The 14,069-nt window shown below is 38.9% G+C and overlaps 1 protein-coding gene across 1 annotated transcript in view; it reads right to left on the bottom strand.

The window, feature by feature from the left end:
- Positions 1-14,069, bottom strand: part of LOC140738673 (cAMP-dependent protein kinase type II-beta regulatory subunit-like) — a 104,618-nt gene that overhangs the window by 29,905 nt on the left and 60,644 nt on the right. The window contains exons 3-4 of the mRNA XM_073066324.1: positions 6,573-6,625; positions 4,921-5,004 (exon numbers count right to left, since the gene is read on the bottom strand). Coding sequence (XP_072922425.1) covers positions 4,921-5,004; positions 6,573-6,625 — 137 coding nt within the window. The remainder of the gene's footprint in view (positions 1-4,920; positions 5,005-6,572; positions 6,626-14,069) is intronic.

The raw sequence follows: 14,069 nt of genomic DNA, 5'->3' as shown, positions 1-14,069 counted from the left end.
CCCTGCGATTGACAATGCTTGCAATGATTGCAGAAAAGTTTGACTTTAATTTTGAAAGGATACATAGGTTTAGGGCATATTTGCAGAATGGTTTGAGTGCTTACAAAGAACTGTATGATAGAAAAATGCGCGAGGCTAAGCAGTCAAGCATACTGTCGTTTTTTAAGCCTTCCACATCAGCCACAGCAGACGACGGACCTCGACCGTCGACATCAAGGCAGGCAGACATAGAAGACGTTAGTGACCTGCCTGCCCTGATGGAAACAGATGACGATGAGATGACACCCCAGTCTCCTGTACCTCCCACCACCCCAACCTCCGACGACTCAGCCTAACACACCATCATCAGTGTGCTCACTGTCTTCCCGATTCCAGTAAGTGAAACTACACTGTACATACATTATTTCTACTTTATATAGGCTGTATATTTTTATGTGTTATTTGGTATGATTTGGCAGCTTCATAGCTTAAAGGTTACTGGAAAGAGTGCTTCTGCTGATAGTGCTTGCGTGAGATTTTCGCTACGCTAGACAGTGCTGCAATGATTGCAGAAAAGTATTCCTACATTATATAGGCTGTGTATTTATCACATCATTCCTGCTTTTACTAAATGTTACTGTTATTTTAAGTTTTGTGTTATTTAGCATGATTTGGTAGGTTTTTTTTGGGTGTGTGAACGCTCACAAACTTTTCCCATATTAATAAATGGTAATTGCTTCTTCACTTTATGACATTCCAGCCTACGAACCGTTTCATAGGAACGCTCTACCTTCGGATAGCGGGGGAAACCTGTATTAACTACCCTGCTGCACATAATATTTATTATAAATTACTATAATTGCACATTCGAACAGACGTAACAAAGATTTTTACTCAAGTATATGAAGAATGTAAGTAATAAAGCCAAATCAGTACCTTTGAAAGCTTACTGCAAAAACAAAAGCAGCCACATGGCAACTCATTTAGATATCATGACCCTGTTTGCAAACCAGTTATCTCCATGACATTAGGGAATCAGATGTGTAGGAGCCATGTATCTATTTTCAGACTGGATTGTATTTTGGGTGGCACATTTTATTATGGGTAATTAGTCACGTGGGTAGGGGCTTGGTAGAAGCAAAGAGTATAGTTACATATTCTCACTTTGTTTTAGTTAGTCGGTTCTATCTGGTTGAGAACGGTTGAGCCAGGAGTGATTTTTTTTTTGTTGACCGTTAATTTTGCTATATCGCTAATTGGAATGTTTATCTCACTATAAGGCCGTTTGTCTTGGTTTCATAATAAAAGGATCAAAGTTACTTTTCTCGACTTGGAACTTAGTTACTTTGGAAGCTCGTTATACAGTGCCTACTCCTGTACTCAGCCACTCAGCAGTTTGGCTTTGTTTTCAAGTAACACCACAAAATGCAAATCAATTGAGACTACAAGGTCACTGAATACTGCTTTTAATCTTGTGGTTGCATAACATTTGCTGCTGCAATTCAATTAGTTCCTCATTGGAATCAATGTGATATCTCAGATGTCAACCGCCCATTAATTTGATCCCTCATTAACCCAATATCTTTTTGGCCCAGCAACCAATGATTTCTGTTCTGATTAGTGCAATACAATATCATCTTGAGGATTTTAACAGAGGTTGAATGTTGAAATAGAGTTCTTGAGTCTCATTAAAACATATTTTAAAACTATTTCAGGTGGATATAATAATTCCCAAGCTCCATATCCCAAAATGGATTAATGGCACTGGAACAGTCTATCCAGAGTAACAGAGTTATGCTATAGGCTACAAATCACATGGTATTAGTAGCAAGTTCTAAACTTCCTCAAAAAAAAAGGAAGCAAGTAACATAATACCTCATTCCTACTGAGAGGGCAGTGACTTGTTCAGGCCTATTGTGAGCAAAGTCCAATGTAGTAGGAAGGAGCATGACGTACTAATTATGACAAGTTATTATCGAGCAATTTGGGGGGGGGGGGGAAGAAAGACCAAAATATGATTTCTGGTTCATCCTGTTTTATGTAGGTAAACACTCAAATGGTGGACTATTCTGAGTAGGCATTTGATTCTCCCAAGCCCCAAGCATTAAACAACATTCCAATACTGTTCTGTTCAAATCGCGGGCTCACTAGGTGGCATTGTAATGCAAACAGCTCCATCCTTCAATGATGTAGTGACACCGTCACATTTTTGATTGCATAGTTGCAATCTGAACTGAAACACAAGAAATCGCAACAGAAATCACATTGTAAATGATCAATGATAAAAGTTGAAAATAGGGAGGAAAACAAAACGAGAAGCTTTTCAGATTCCTTTCAGCACATATCAAACAGGGCCAAGTGCACAGTCTGAGCATTTTTAGAAATCAATTTTAGTATCACTTTAAAACAAACGAGTGGAAAGTTACACAAGTGCAGGAAATAACAAAAATTAAATTGTTTGAGGAAAAACAAAGTTGTTTTAGTTTTCGTAGTTGAAGATTTTCATGCTGGAAAGCCTAATATTTTCATTTTGAACCATACTCCCAAAATCGTTGTGATCGTGCAGTGCAAAATATTACAGTAATTACTTCTAATTTTAACCCACTTATGGACCTTGAACCAAAATCAAACTGAATTAATCTCTGAAGTTTTCAATCAGTGACTCAAATCTTGAAGAAAGCACATCAAATTCTTTACAGTTGCACATTAACTCACAAATACTAATTTTAATTACTGTCCTAAACATTAAAAATAACAGTGTGCTTCCTCAGATGCAAACGGAAACAGACATAAAAAAAATATTAGGGGTAAGAATATGGATTTTACAAAGGGATTTTAAAAAACAAGAGAACAAAGTCAATGGGATGAGGGAGGAATGCCAGAGAGAGATGAAGGAAGGGAGAAAATCAGCACAGCTTGTAACAGTGGCATTATTAAGAGAATAGAGTTGAGGCAGGGATCTGTGGAGGAAGACAATGGATTTAAGCTAATTTATTTAGGATCGAACTGCAGATGTGATGTCTCAGTACAAAAGTATGATGAGTTCAGAATACAAGGAAGATGACTCAGCATCTTTGGACACATTGCCAAGGAGCAGCTCATAATTGAGCCAGAAGAAAGGGAAAAATCCTGGGAAGGGGTGATCACCAAAGGAAATGAAGAGAACCACAGTGATTGTAAGTTTATTAAGAAGGACACAGAAAAGCCATTGGAGAAAAAAAAAATCAGACAATTGTGGCAGTGTATCTAAAGAGACTGAAAATTAAGAGAATACAGTCACCATCATGATGTCAGCTAGGCCCAGACTAGAATTGTTTGTGGTCTTGTGGTAGGAGTTGGACAATCAACCAAATTCGTTGTGGTCAAATACACATTCATTTAGAAGATGACAGAACAAAAAAAAATACGTAGACTTGAAAAGTGTCTGGAGATCAGGCGCAGTTTTTTAGGATATTGAGTGTAGTGGTAACTTTAAAACAAACCAAAACCACTGAGGGACTAAGCCAGGAGATCGACATGCTTCCAAATTAATAAAGTTCCAAAGTCAAAAAAAGGCATGTTCAATCCCCTATTACAAAGCAAGCAGAGATGAACAATCTTATAGCAATAAAAAACACTAGCGAAACCAAGTTAGTGATATAGTATTCAAATTAGCAAAGTAGCAAATTTAGCAGTCGAACTAACGTATACAAAGTTAGTGATTAGTAAGTGTTCCAATAACGTCCCAATGAGCATAACTAAGCCAAACTAAATTTGCGATCTCAATGGCACTAAGAGGTCAACTAAAAAAATATATTGTTCTCTGTAGCTCAACCCATCTCCACAAGACTATACTAAACTAACAAAATGAGAACGCGTAACTACTCCTTTGCTTCTACCACTCCCCAACTCATGACAGGAAATAGATATGTGGCTCCTAAACTGGGAGTCAATTCATAACTATTTTAATATACCCTACAGAAATCACTTACAATAGTAAGTAGAATGGGTGTAAGAAAGGGAAGTGTAGTGGGAAAGGATCTGTGGAATTGTAAAGGGGCCTTACAGATAACATTACATTAAATGACCACGATGAGAGTTAGGAGACACATTTAAGGGAGGCAAATTCAGAACCTGTTTGGATAGGTACACAGATGGTAGGGGTATGGAGTGCTATGGTCATAGTGCAGTTAAATGGGAGTAGGCTGTTTAAATGGTTTGCCATGAACTAGCTGGGCTGAAAGGCCTGCTACTGTGCTGTACTTTTCTAGGATTCTAATAGCTAAGGATCCCAAATTCATGGGCTCAATTTTTGTTATCATCCCCAATAAGCACAAGTTAAAATTCTTTTAAAATGCTTAGATTATTAGAGATGGCAAATAAGTAGGGGGAAAAAATCTATATTTTGTATTGTTTACATACCTGTTGCTGTGGGTGACCTGGTAAGAAAACATTTATTTATCTCGTAGTTTGCATCAGCAAAGAATTGCTATGGAGAATTTTTTTAAATTAAGCTGACAAAATATACCTGAAAATTTACCCAAGCAATTTGTCCACAATGCTAAATCTGTTAAAATGATGGACAAAGAGCCAAGTTAGTTGGTACCCAGCTAAAAGTTACCCAGGATGAACAATCAAGGAATAATTTAGATCATTATATGAAGATGAGCAGGGAATGAACAGATGATATTCAAATAGAGTGGGCCTGATGAACAAATAAGCAATAGCTTCCCTGGGCACAATGGCCTTTTCTGGTTCGAAAAAGCATCAGCCCAAATTGCTGCTTTTTTTTTTATTTACAGTTTAGGAATTGCAAAAATAAAATCAAACACATGCATAACATTATCTGGCAATTTAAGGAGAAGACAGTATAGTTCAAATAACAAGTCATGTCTTCATATTTATATAGTTACATTTGCTCATTTCGATCACCGTACAAGGCATTTAGTATGATATTGATACCTGGTCTAAGTTTTTGAAGAGCAGAATGTCTTTACAGGCATCTTGCAATCTTCTCCTTTGCTCATCGGTTTTTGGATGAATAACCTACAAGAGAAATATCAAGTAAATTTATTAAGTTTCACTCTCAATAGCATAGTCATTTACTTGAGGGCCTAACAAACAAAACTGGAAAATCCAAGGCACTATACACAATTGTCATCTCACCAATACTATTATAGGTAAATGTCAAGATGGTCCAGGAGTAATACACAACTACCAAATCCCTTACTTTGGATTCAGAACTGAAAGGACTGCAGACTAAATATCCTTTCACTAAAGGAAGATAATCAGAATCAGGTCCAATATCACTGACACACATACATACATCTATATATATGGTTCTGTATATATCCTGGGTTCAGTGGCAATTTAGAAAATTGGATAGCAGAGGGGAAGAAGCTGTTCCCAAAAAGTAGTGAGGTAGTGTTCATGGGTTCATTGTCCATTTAGAAATCAGATGGCAGAGGGGAAAAAGCTGTTCATGAATTGTTGGTGGGTGTGTTCCTTCAGGCTTCTGTACCTCTTTCCTGATGGCAACAATGAGAAGAGGGCATGTTGTAGGTGGTGGGGGTCCTTAATGATGAATGCCACCTTTCTGAGGCAGTGCTCCTTGAAGATGTCTTCAATACTAGAGAGGCTAGAACCCATTAGGGCCAATGAAGAGCACTAGGCAAAAATACATATAAACTCATTGCTATTAAGCAGGCCAAGCTTGGCTTATGTTGTTTCTTGCAGGGTTTTTTTTTAAAGAGAAACAGTGGCCTCAGATATCATAAACTCAAAACTGCAGGTAAGTTGACATGGACTAGCAAGTCATAACTTAAGCAGTTGAATTGTTTTTATTTACCAATTATTGAACAAATTTTAGATACAGACACTTCTGTATATTCGTAAAATGTAGAGAACACCTTTGCACATTTTCTGATGTGACTTATCTTTCCCACTGCTTTTTACATTTTGAACAAAATGCTTTGGTCTATATTTTCCCATCTATAGCACTGTTCACTGCAGCCACTGCTGCCCTCTGCTGTTCTTTCCTGCATCCTATTAAGGCAATAAACTCTATCCCTATGTCTTGATTTCATCTTGTTAGGAATTTGGGACAGCTGGCATGTCACAGTATGAAATAAAAGAATTTTATTATTGACAGCTAATCACCTTTAAAAGCCCAAATATTTGTTCTTTTCATTAATGTTACTGTTACCATTTAATGTTGCTTAGTTTTAATTCTCTAATTTTCCCCTCCTTTTTCTTGTATCTTGTACAAGTTGTTCCAGTTTGCAATTATTATTTCTCAATAAAATTTCTTTTAGCTCAGATTTTCTTCTTCCTGGTGGCTACCTTGGTTTTCCCTCAAAGGTATTTGCAACAAAAGTCCTCCTTCTTCTTCCAACCCAGGGTCTGATGCAGTAATCCCCAAACAAAATGAATATAGTCTGATTTTGACACCATCACAAGTTATTGGGCACACGTGCACATTTAGAAATTGGGGCAAGCCTAGGGGAGAGGAGTTGGGGGTGGGAGAGGAGGGGTGGGGATACCATTCAGTTTCTCAAAATATGCATATTCCACTTATCACATTATTATACATCATCCTATAAAACATTGCATACCCGTGGTTCCACATCCTCCTCTTCCTCATCAGGATTGAAAGGCTCCGCACATACTTAAATATAAAAAGAGACACTAATAAGTTTTTAAAAGAATTATGGAGCTGACTGAAGAAAAACAAAAAAAAGTGTTCAAAGATTTGAAACATCCTCATTACTATACAAAGTATGATTAATATCCATTAAATAACATCTATTACATAATCAAACACAAATCTTTAATTTTTCAATTGTGAAAATTTCTAGGAAGAGTTACACTTCACTAGACGTGGATATTATATCATTTTCAAATAAAGAAAAATGTCAGTGTTCACACAGGCTTCAAGTTTTAAAAGGTCAGGGTGTAAAAGGAAACACCCAAAAGTGTATTAACAGCAGCACTGATTATTTTGAGATGTGGTATTTGGTGCTGAGATGCAACAAATTATACTGTACATCATTTAATAAGATTAAAATGTTGGAAAGTCAAGCTCCCAATTTAAAGATTAGTGCTACAGAATCCCTTCCTTCAAGCATGCAATTAAATCTTGCATGCACTCTGAGATCCTTAAAATAAAGCCAGAACATCAACCATCAAACATCTCCAGCAGAAGACCAAGCAAAACTTGCAGAAGGCCTTCCCTTCCAATCACTACCTTGACCTGACAATAGCTGTTTTCAGTGAAAGGTACATTAAATATAGCCATGTCAATATCATGCTTTGAATTTTTCAAAAAAAAATCTCTTAAAGCAAGTCCAGACTGGTAGACCTTCATCTACACATTTTCTCCTCTACTCTCCAAAGCATGATGTTTCTGGCCCGCACCCCTCAAAATAAATAGAAGGTTTATCACCCATCACAACCAAATCCTAATACTTGTTGACCTATAACAGATCCTGATTAAGCAACATCTCAAGATTCTCACCCCCTTTTCCTAAATCCATCCACAATTTTAGTTTCCCTCATCTTCCCCCCCATTTTATAACTCTCTCATCCAATTCCACCATCAGTGGATTTAGCTTGCAAGTCTTAGTTCCAAACCTCTTCATCTCTCTCATCTCATAAAATGCTCCTTAAAAGCAAACTCTTCCACTGAATATTTTGCCCAGAGCCCAATGTCCTTGTGGCTTCATGTCTGATACTAATTGGAAGCAATCTCATGAATAACTTTGGGACTACTTCACAAAGGGATCCTAGACATACCAGAGCAAACACGAGGAAATCTGCAGATGCTGGAAATTCAAACAACACAAAATGCTGGTGGAACAGAGCAGGCAGGCAGCATCTGTAAGGAAAAGCACTGTTGACGTTTCGGGCTGAAACCCCTTGTCAGGACATACCAGAAGTTGTTGCAGTTACAATTATGAAGAGTAGGAAAAACAAAATATTGAATAGAATACCTTCCTCAATATTCATTCACCCAACTACTCTTCACCATCATTACAAGCCACCCAAGTTATCTACGAAACAATGTTAAGGACAATTGTGGGTTGAATAAGCCTCAGCAATAAACAATCTCCTGGAGGAACTCAGCAGGTCAAGCAACATCTGTGAAGGCAAAGGAGTTGCCAATGTTTTAGGTAGAGAGCCTGCAGTGGAGAGGGAAGACATTTAGCACAAAGACAGAGGGAGTGGTGAGACAGGGCCCAAAGGTGACTGGTGGACTCGGGAGGGGAGGAGAATGACAAGTAGGGTCAAACCAGGTACAGGAGAGGAAGGGTGTGGTTTGGAAACAGAAGGAGGCAAATGAAGAATAGAAGCTGAGGGTAAAAAGGGAGAGGCAGATACAGCAAGGGAGGGTGACACACACAAAATGCTCGAGGAACTCAGCAAGTCAGACATCATCGATGGAGGAGAAGAAACTGTTTATTTCCTTCCATAACTGCAGCCTGACTTGCTGAGTTCCATCTACCTATTTGTTTTCATCTCTACCTCCATTCATCATCCACCGGCCTCTGCCTCCAACTCCACCCAAACCGGCTCAGCCTGCCTGTCATCCTTCTCTCCTCCGTTTACCAGTCACCTTGGGATCCTGTCTCACCACTCCCCCTCTCCTTTGTCTCCACTCTGCTCTCAGCACTGATTGTGGGGGGGGGGGGTCGACCTGAAACTCCAACAATTCCTTCCCCCGGCAAGCCTCTCCAGCAGAATGACTGGTGCTCCAAATTCCAGCATCTGCAGTCTTGTGTCGAAATAAACTTCACATTGATAACCGTTCACAAAAATAGTTCAGTACAATAATGCTTTCAAAGCACTTGGAGCTTAGTATCTCCTTCATAAGTAGAATCTATGGTTACTCTTGACAAGGTTTCTAATCATTTATGATTGCTTTGACCAATGTTATTCACTTGAAAGCAAGTTATTTAATTATTAATCTAGTGATTAAGTGTCATATAATTTAAGACCATCTCTTAAATATCCATTTTAGACAACTTGTTGTAAAATAACACTGTCCTAATGTGTCAGTGTAACAAATCGAAGGAATGCAATGACAGAAAATTTATTAAAACCACCAGCAACCACATGGAAATTACAGTCATCATAAAGTAAATCATAGAAACAGCCCGTCTACGCGTACTGATCAGGTCTTCTGCCTAATTCCATCTACCTGCAGCTAGATCAAAGCCCTTCATACCTTTCTCATCCCTGTACCCATCCAAACTTTAATGTTACAATTGCATCCATGTGTTCCAATTCTGCTGGTAGCCTGCTCCCCACTTGCACCACCCTGTGAGCAAAGTTGCAATGAGTTTTTAAACTGGTGATCACAAGGGAAAAAATATATAACAAGTCTACCACAGGAGTCCAAAATCACACTGTCAAGACCAGGCGATAAAGTCTGACAATCTGACAAGATACAAGGAAAGATTCTTGTATACAGATAATTATTTCAGTTGACGTGTGTAAATAATTTGAATAAAAATTTGAATATTTCAGATATTTACAATTGTTTTTCCAAAGGTTCTGTTTAATAATCCAGATATAATGAGGTTGGAAGTAATACTGATGTAATTAATTCAAAATAGAGACACTGCATGCAGTTTGATGACTTTAAAGCAATAACTACCAGTTTAATAGAGCGAAGTAGTTGTTTTTACAGAAAAAAAATAAACCTCTCCCCATTTAGCAACAGATTACTTTTAATTCTAGATATTCTCAATGCCTAGAGTTGATCCACTAGGTTACCATTACCAGCCTATTCCTGTTGAGATCCGAACAATCTATGAGAAGTATTGAAAGAAACAGTACCAAATACAAATCCTGCAAAAGGAACTTCTGCAAAAAGGATGAGCTACAGTGAGAAATGAAAGTAAACCTGTGCTGTGTATTGATAAAGTAGGCAGTAAATATCAAGGGGTTAATTTGGCAATGTCAGTGATATGAATCCATCAGCAAGAAATCATTCTGCTTTCACCCTGGCTATAGTTACTAAATACGATCCACAAACCCAATCTTCCTTTGAGACGGTGTTTACAAATTTTTTTTCAATAAGCCAGTCTCAAACTAAAAGTTGCAAATGCTGAAAGTTTTAAACAGTACTATTGAAGATGCTGAATGCTATTTCAAGGTCAAATCACATTGGAAGCCAATTACTGGGACTTTGAGTTAAGCAACTTTTCAAAGCGATGCAGCTACCTGAACCTGATGAGGTTTTGCTGCACTGGTTCCTGGACAGTGGGAATACATGCAGATTGGAAAGGCAGCTGACAATGCTTTTCAGAAATAGTAGGAGACGTAGAGTATGATAACTAAATTATTCAAAGTACATACTTACTGCTACTCAACCCAACAGTAATCTCATGTGACAAATCATATCAAGAGCAGGATGTTAACATCACCAGCATAATAATTTGTTTTTCAAATTGACACCAAACTGTAATAACATTCAAAGATGAAAACAGCCTGCTGAAATTAGCAGTTAAAAATAACAGCTTTTCAACCACGGATACTTCTGCACATTCCTAATTTAAGATGATCTCTTCCTAACTTCCAAGCTATTTATTGCTTTTCCTTTTTTTTTGTGTGTTTTGAACTTCAAATCATTATGGAATGGGGTCAGTAGGATTAGAGTTTCACCTTCCACATCAGCTTCTCTGGGATAATTCAGAGCCCCAGCTTATTCCAGCCACTTTCTAATTCTGGTCATCAGGCGTAGAGCGAGGAGAGAACTCTATTCAAATCATGATTTCAGAGCTTCATTTTGTTGCAACTGCAACTAGGCTTGGATCCAACTTGTACCAGTTCCAGTCCTTGCCATTCACTCGAGGATTACAACCAAGAATGAGATACAAGAGAACAAAATGCTGAAGATACTGAACAAATAATCCCCAAGACTGGAGTAATAAAAACACAATTTAAACTTGAATAGACAGAGCCCTATGACAATTTCCTGCATCACCACATCCTGAACCGGCTACATCTTCTATTCCTGGCCGGTGTGTTCCTGCTTTCTGATTAGACCAGCAAGGTGACTGCTCCTTCCCCCAATGCATCACAACATCTACAGTCAAGGTCAGAGCTATTGAGCTGAAAGATCATCAGGATGCAGGTGATGGTGCTGTTGATCTCACTGTTCTCATCCAGCCCACACATTCTGCAGTTACAACAGTTTTGTCTACTAAATTGGATTTTACATATTCACTTAATAGTAGCTAATAATTCATTAACTGTATCGTCCTCAAGCAATGTGTACAATTCCTGTCTGTGCCTCACGGTGCATTTGGCGACAACCTTGCCGTTCCTTTAGCATTTTGTCTGTTTTCTTTACGAGCCCAAGTTGCTATCTCGATGCTCAACCCAGCATGGAGTGTAAGGAACCGGCCAGATTCGAACCTGGGACCACTCGTCTTGAGGTCCGGTGCTGGTGCCACTACACAATCACAGGCTGCAAGTAACGTAAACCAAATTTTTTTTGGTCTGACAGTTCTGTTTTGTTTGATTGTATGAAGCTCACACAAACCTCAAGTATTGGAGGCAGAAATAATGGCTTCCTAACCCCCACCGCACCAAAACCCTGACCACATCAGCATGCTGGCAAACTTACACTCAATGCAGCAAAGTTTTCTTTTTCAAACCAGCTGACTGCTATTTAAGATTTAGAATTCACTACATGCTCACCCCATCTCCACAATGACTTACGGAGCAGACCACATTGAATTTCAACAGCATCTCGGAAGTAATCAGCTTAATTCAGATCTTCTTGCCGTTATTCCTTTCCTTCAATGCGATATCGACTGAGTGAAAGCAGCCATCAGTTTAATTGACATACTGCTGCCCAGTCACTGAATGAAGAACTTGTTTAACTCAGTAACTCACTTCTGAGGTTACAATTAACAAAGGAGACAAACCCAAGTCTTGGGACAGGGGTGGCTGGGCCCGAAATGTCGACTGTTTACTCTTTTTCACAGATACTGCCTGACCTGCTGACTTTCTCCAGCATTTTATGTGTGTTGCTTTGGATTTTCAGCAACTGCAGAAAATTTATTTCCCATGTTTAAGGGTTTAATGAAATTAAAGTAACAACACTGCCAACTACAAAATGAAAATAACCAGTTATTGTTCTTAAAAAGTATTCAATAAATTAATTTGTACACACTTTAATATGCAAGTCAACTATTAAACAGATGGTTTGTCTCATTTATTCTCATTATTGTAGAATTTTAATAAAGAAGGGTGTCCTTTTAGAATGGAAATGAGGAGGAATTTCTTTAGCCAGAGAGTGGTGATCTGTGGAGATCACAGGCAGCTGTGGAGGCCAAGTCTTTACATATTATTTAATACAGAGGTTAATAGATTCTTGATTGGTCAAAGCATGAAGGGATAAGGCAAAAGATTAGGACTGACAGGAAAAATGGATCGGCTATGATGAAACGCCAGAGCGGACTCAATGGGCCAAATGGCCTAATTCTGTTCCTATATCTTACGGTCTTCTGATTTTCAGACTTAGCCAGGGAGGAATTTATTCACCAAAAGAATGGAGGAACTACAGAATTTACTTTGACAGTTAAACTTCATATACATCATTATACTTGCATCAAGCTTCAGGTGACAAAGCCTTTCTTGGTTCACGTTTGGAAAAAAAACATTGAGGGTCATATGTAAAAGTAGATGCAGAAGGCACCATAAACCCAATTCACATCCAAAACAAGTTCAGTGTTCACCTCTTACTGTCCAATGCAATCAGATTGCATGATATGCTCTCAGTAGGTTAATGAGAGTCAGACCCTAACCCTAACCCTAACCCTAACCCTAACCCTAATTTGACCTAGAAGATGCACTGGGATTTTAAAAAAAACTTCCAAGAAAAAGAATACCTCCTGTTTTTGGTGTTGGTTAATGAGGGTCAAAACTGAGGAAACGTGTGTTCAATGCAAATCTTGGCTTAGTAGCTTGAAACAACAGACAGCCTGAAGTCCAAGAGTTGTGTAGATCACCTATCCGATTCACAGCTGAAAGGACAAATTTACCTAAAGGGAGGTGGTGCAGCCAAAAGAAATGTGGAGGATAGTACAGGGGAGATGTTGTATCAGAGGTAGTTTTCTTTTTAATTATACAGAGTGATATGTGCATTGAACACACTGCCAGGGGTGGTGGTAGGGGCAGATACATGAGGGACATTTAAAGTACTCTTAGGTAGGCTCATGGATGATAGAACAATGGAGGGCTACGTGGGAGGGAAGGGTTAGGATGATCTCAGAATAAGTTTGAAGGTCAGCACATCAATTTTAAAAAAGTTATACCCAACTAAAAAGGACAAAGCAAAAGTCATAATTCCTTTGATAACACTAAAAAATATACTTTCCCCACATTGTACATAATAATTAGTAACAAGATACGCAGAAAAATGTTTTAACAAAAGGTAAAACAAGAGGCGGCCATAGTTAAAACCTTCTACTGTTGGTCCAACCAATTGGACTCCATGCTACCAGACTGCTTTGATGACATCAACTGGAATGTCTTTTGTGATGAGGATGTCTCCAAGTTCATAGATGGGGTCACGAGCTTCATCCGAAAGTGCATCGAGGATGTTGTCCCCCAGAAATCGGTCAGGGTCTATCCAAACCAGAAACCCTGGATCAACAGTTCCATGCAAGCAGCACTTAATGCGCAACCCAAGAGCTTACATTGCCGGTGACCAACAGGAACTCAAGAAATGCAGTTATGATCTGCACAAAGTCATCAAGGCAGCGAAACGACAATACAGGGACAAGATCCAGACACAACTCTCCAGCAACAACACACGCAGCTTATGGCAAGGTCTGCACACCATCGCAGACTTCAGAGCTAAACACAGTGGAGTTTCCAACATCACCGCCTCTCACCCAGATGAACTAAATATTTTTTACGCTCAGTTCAATGTCGCCAACACTGAGCCCGAGGAGGGCCACCAAAACAACCTGCACCTTGGTCATCTCGGAGGCTGAAGTATGCAGGTGTTCCCAACGGCTGGACAGTTGCAAGGCTGCGGGGCTGGACGACATCCCAGGGCAGGTGCTCAGAGTGAACATGGCACAGCTGGC

Source organism: Hemitrygon akajei, chromosome 14, assembly GCF_048418815.1.
Source record: "Hemitrygon akajei chromosome 14, sHemAka1.3, whole genome shotgun sequence".
Taxonomy (NCBI): Eukaryota; Metazoa; Chordata; class Chondrichthyes; order Myliobatiformes; family Dasyatidae; genus Hemitrygon; species Hemitrygon akajei.
This window is presented reverse-complemented; position numbering and strand designations above follow the sequence as displayed.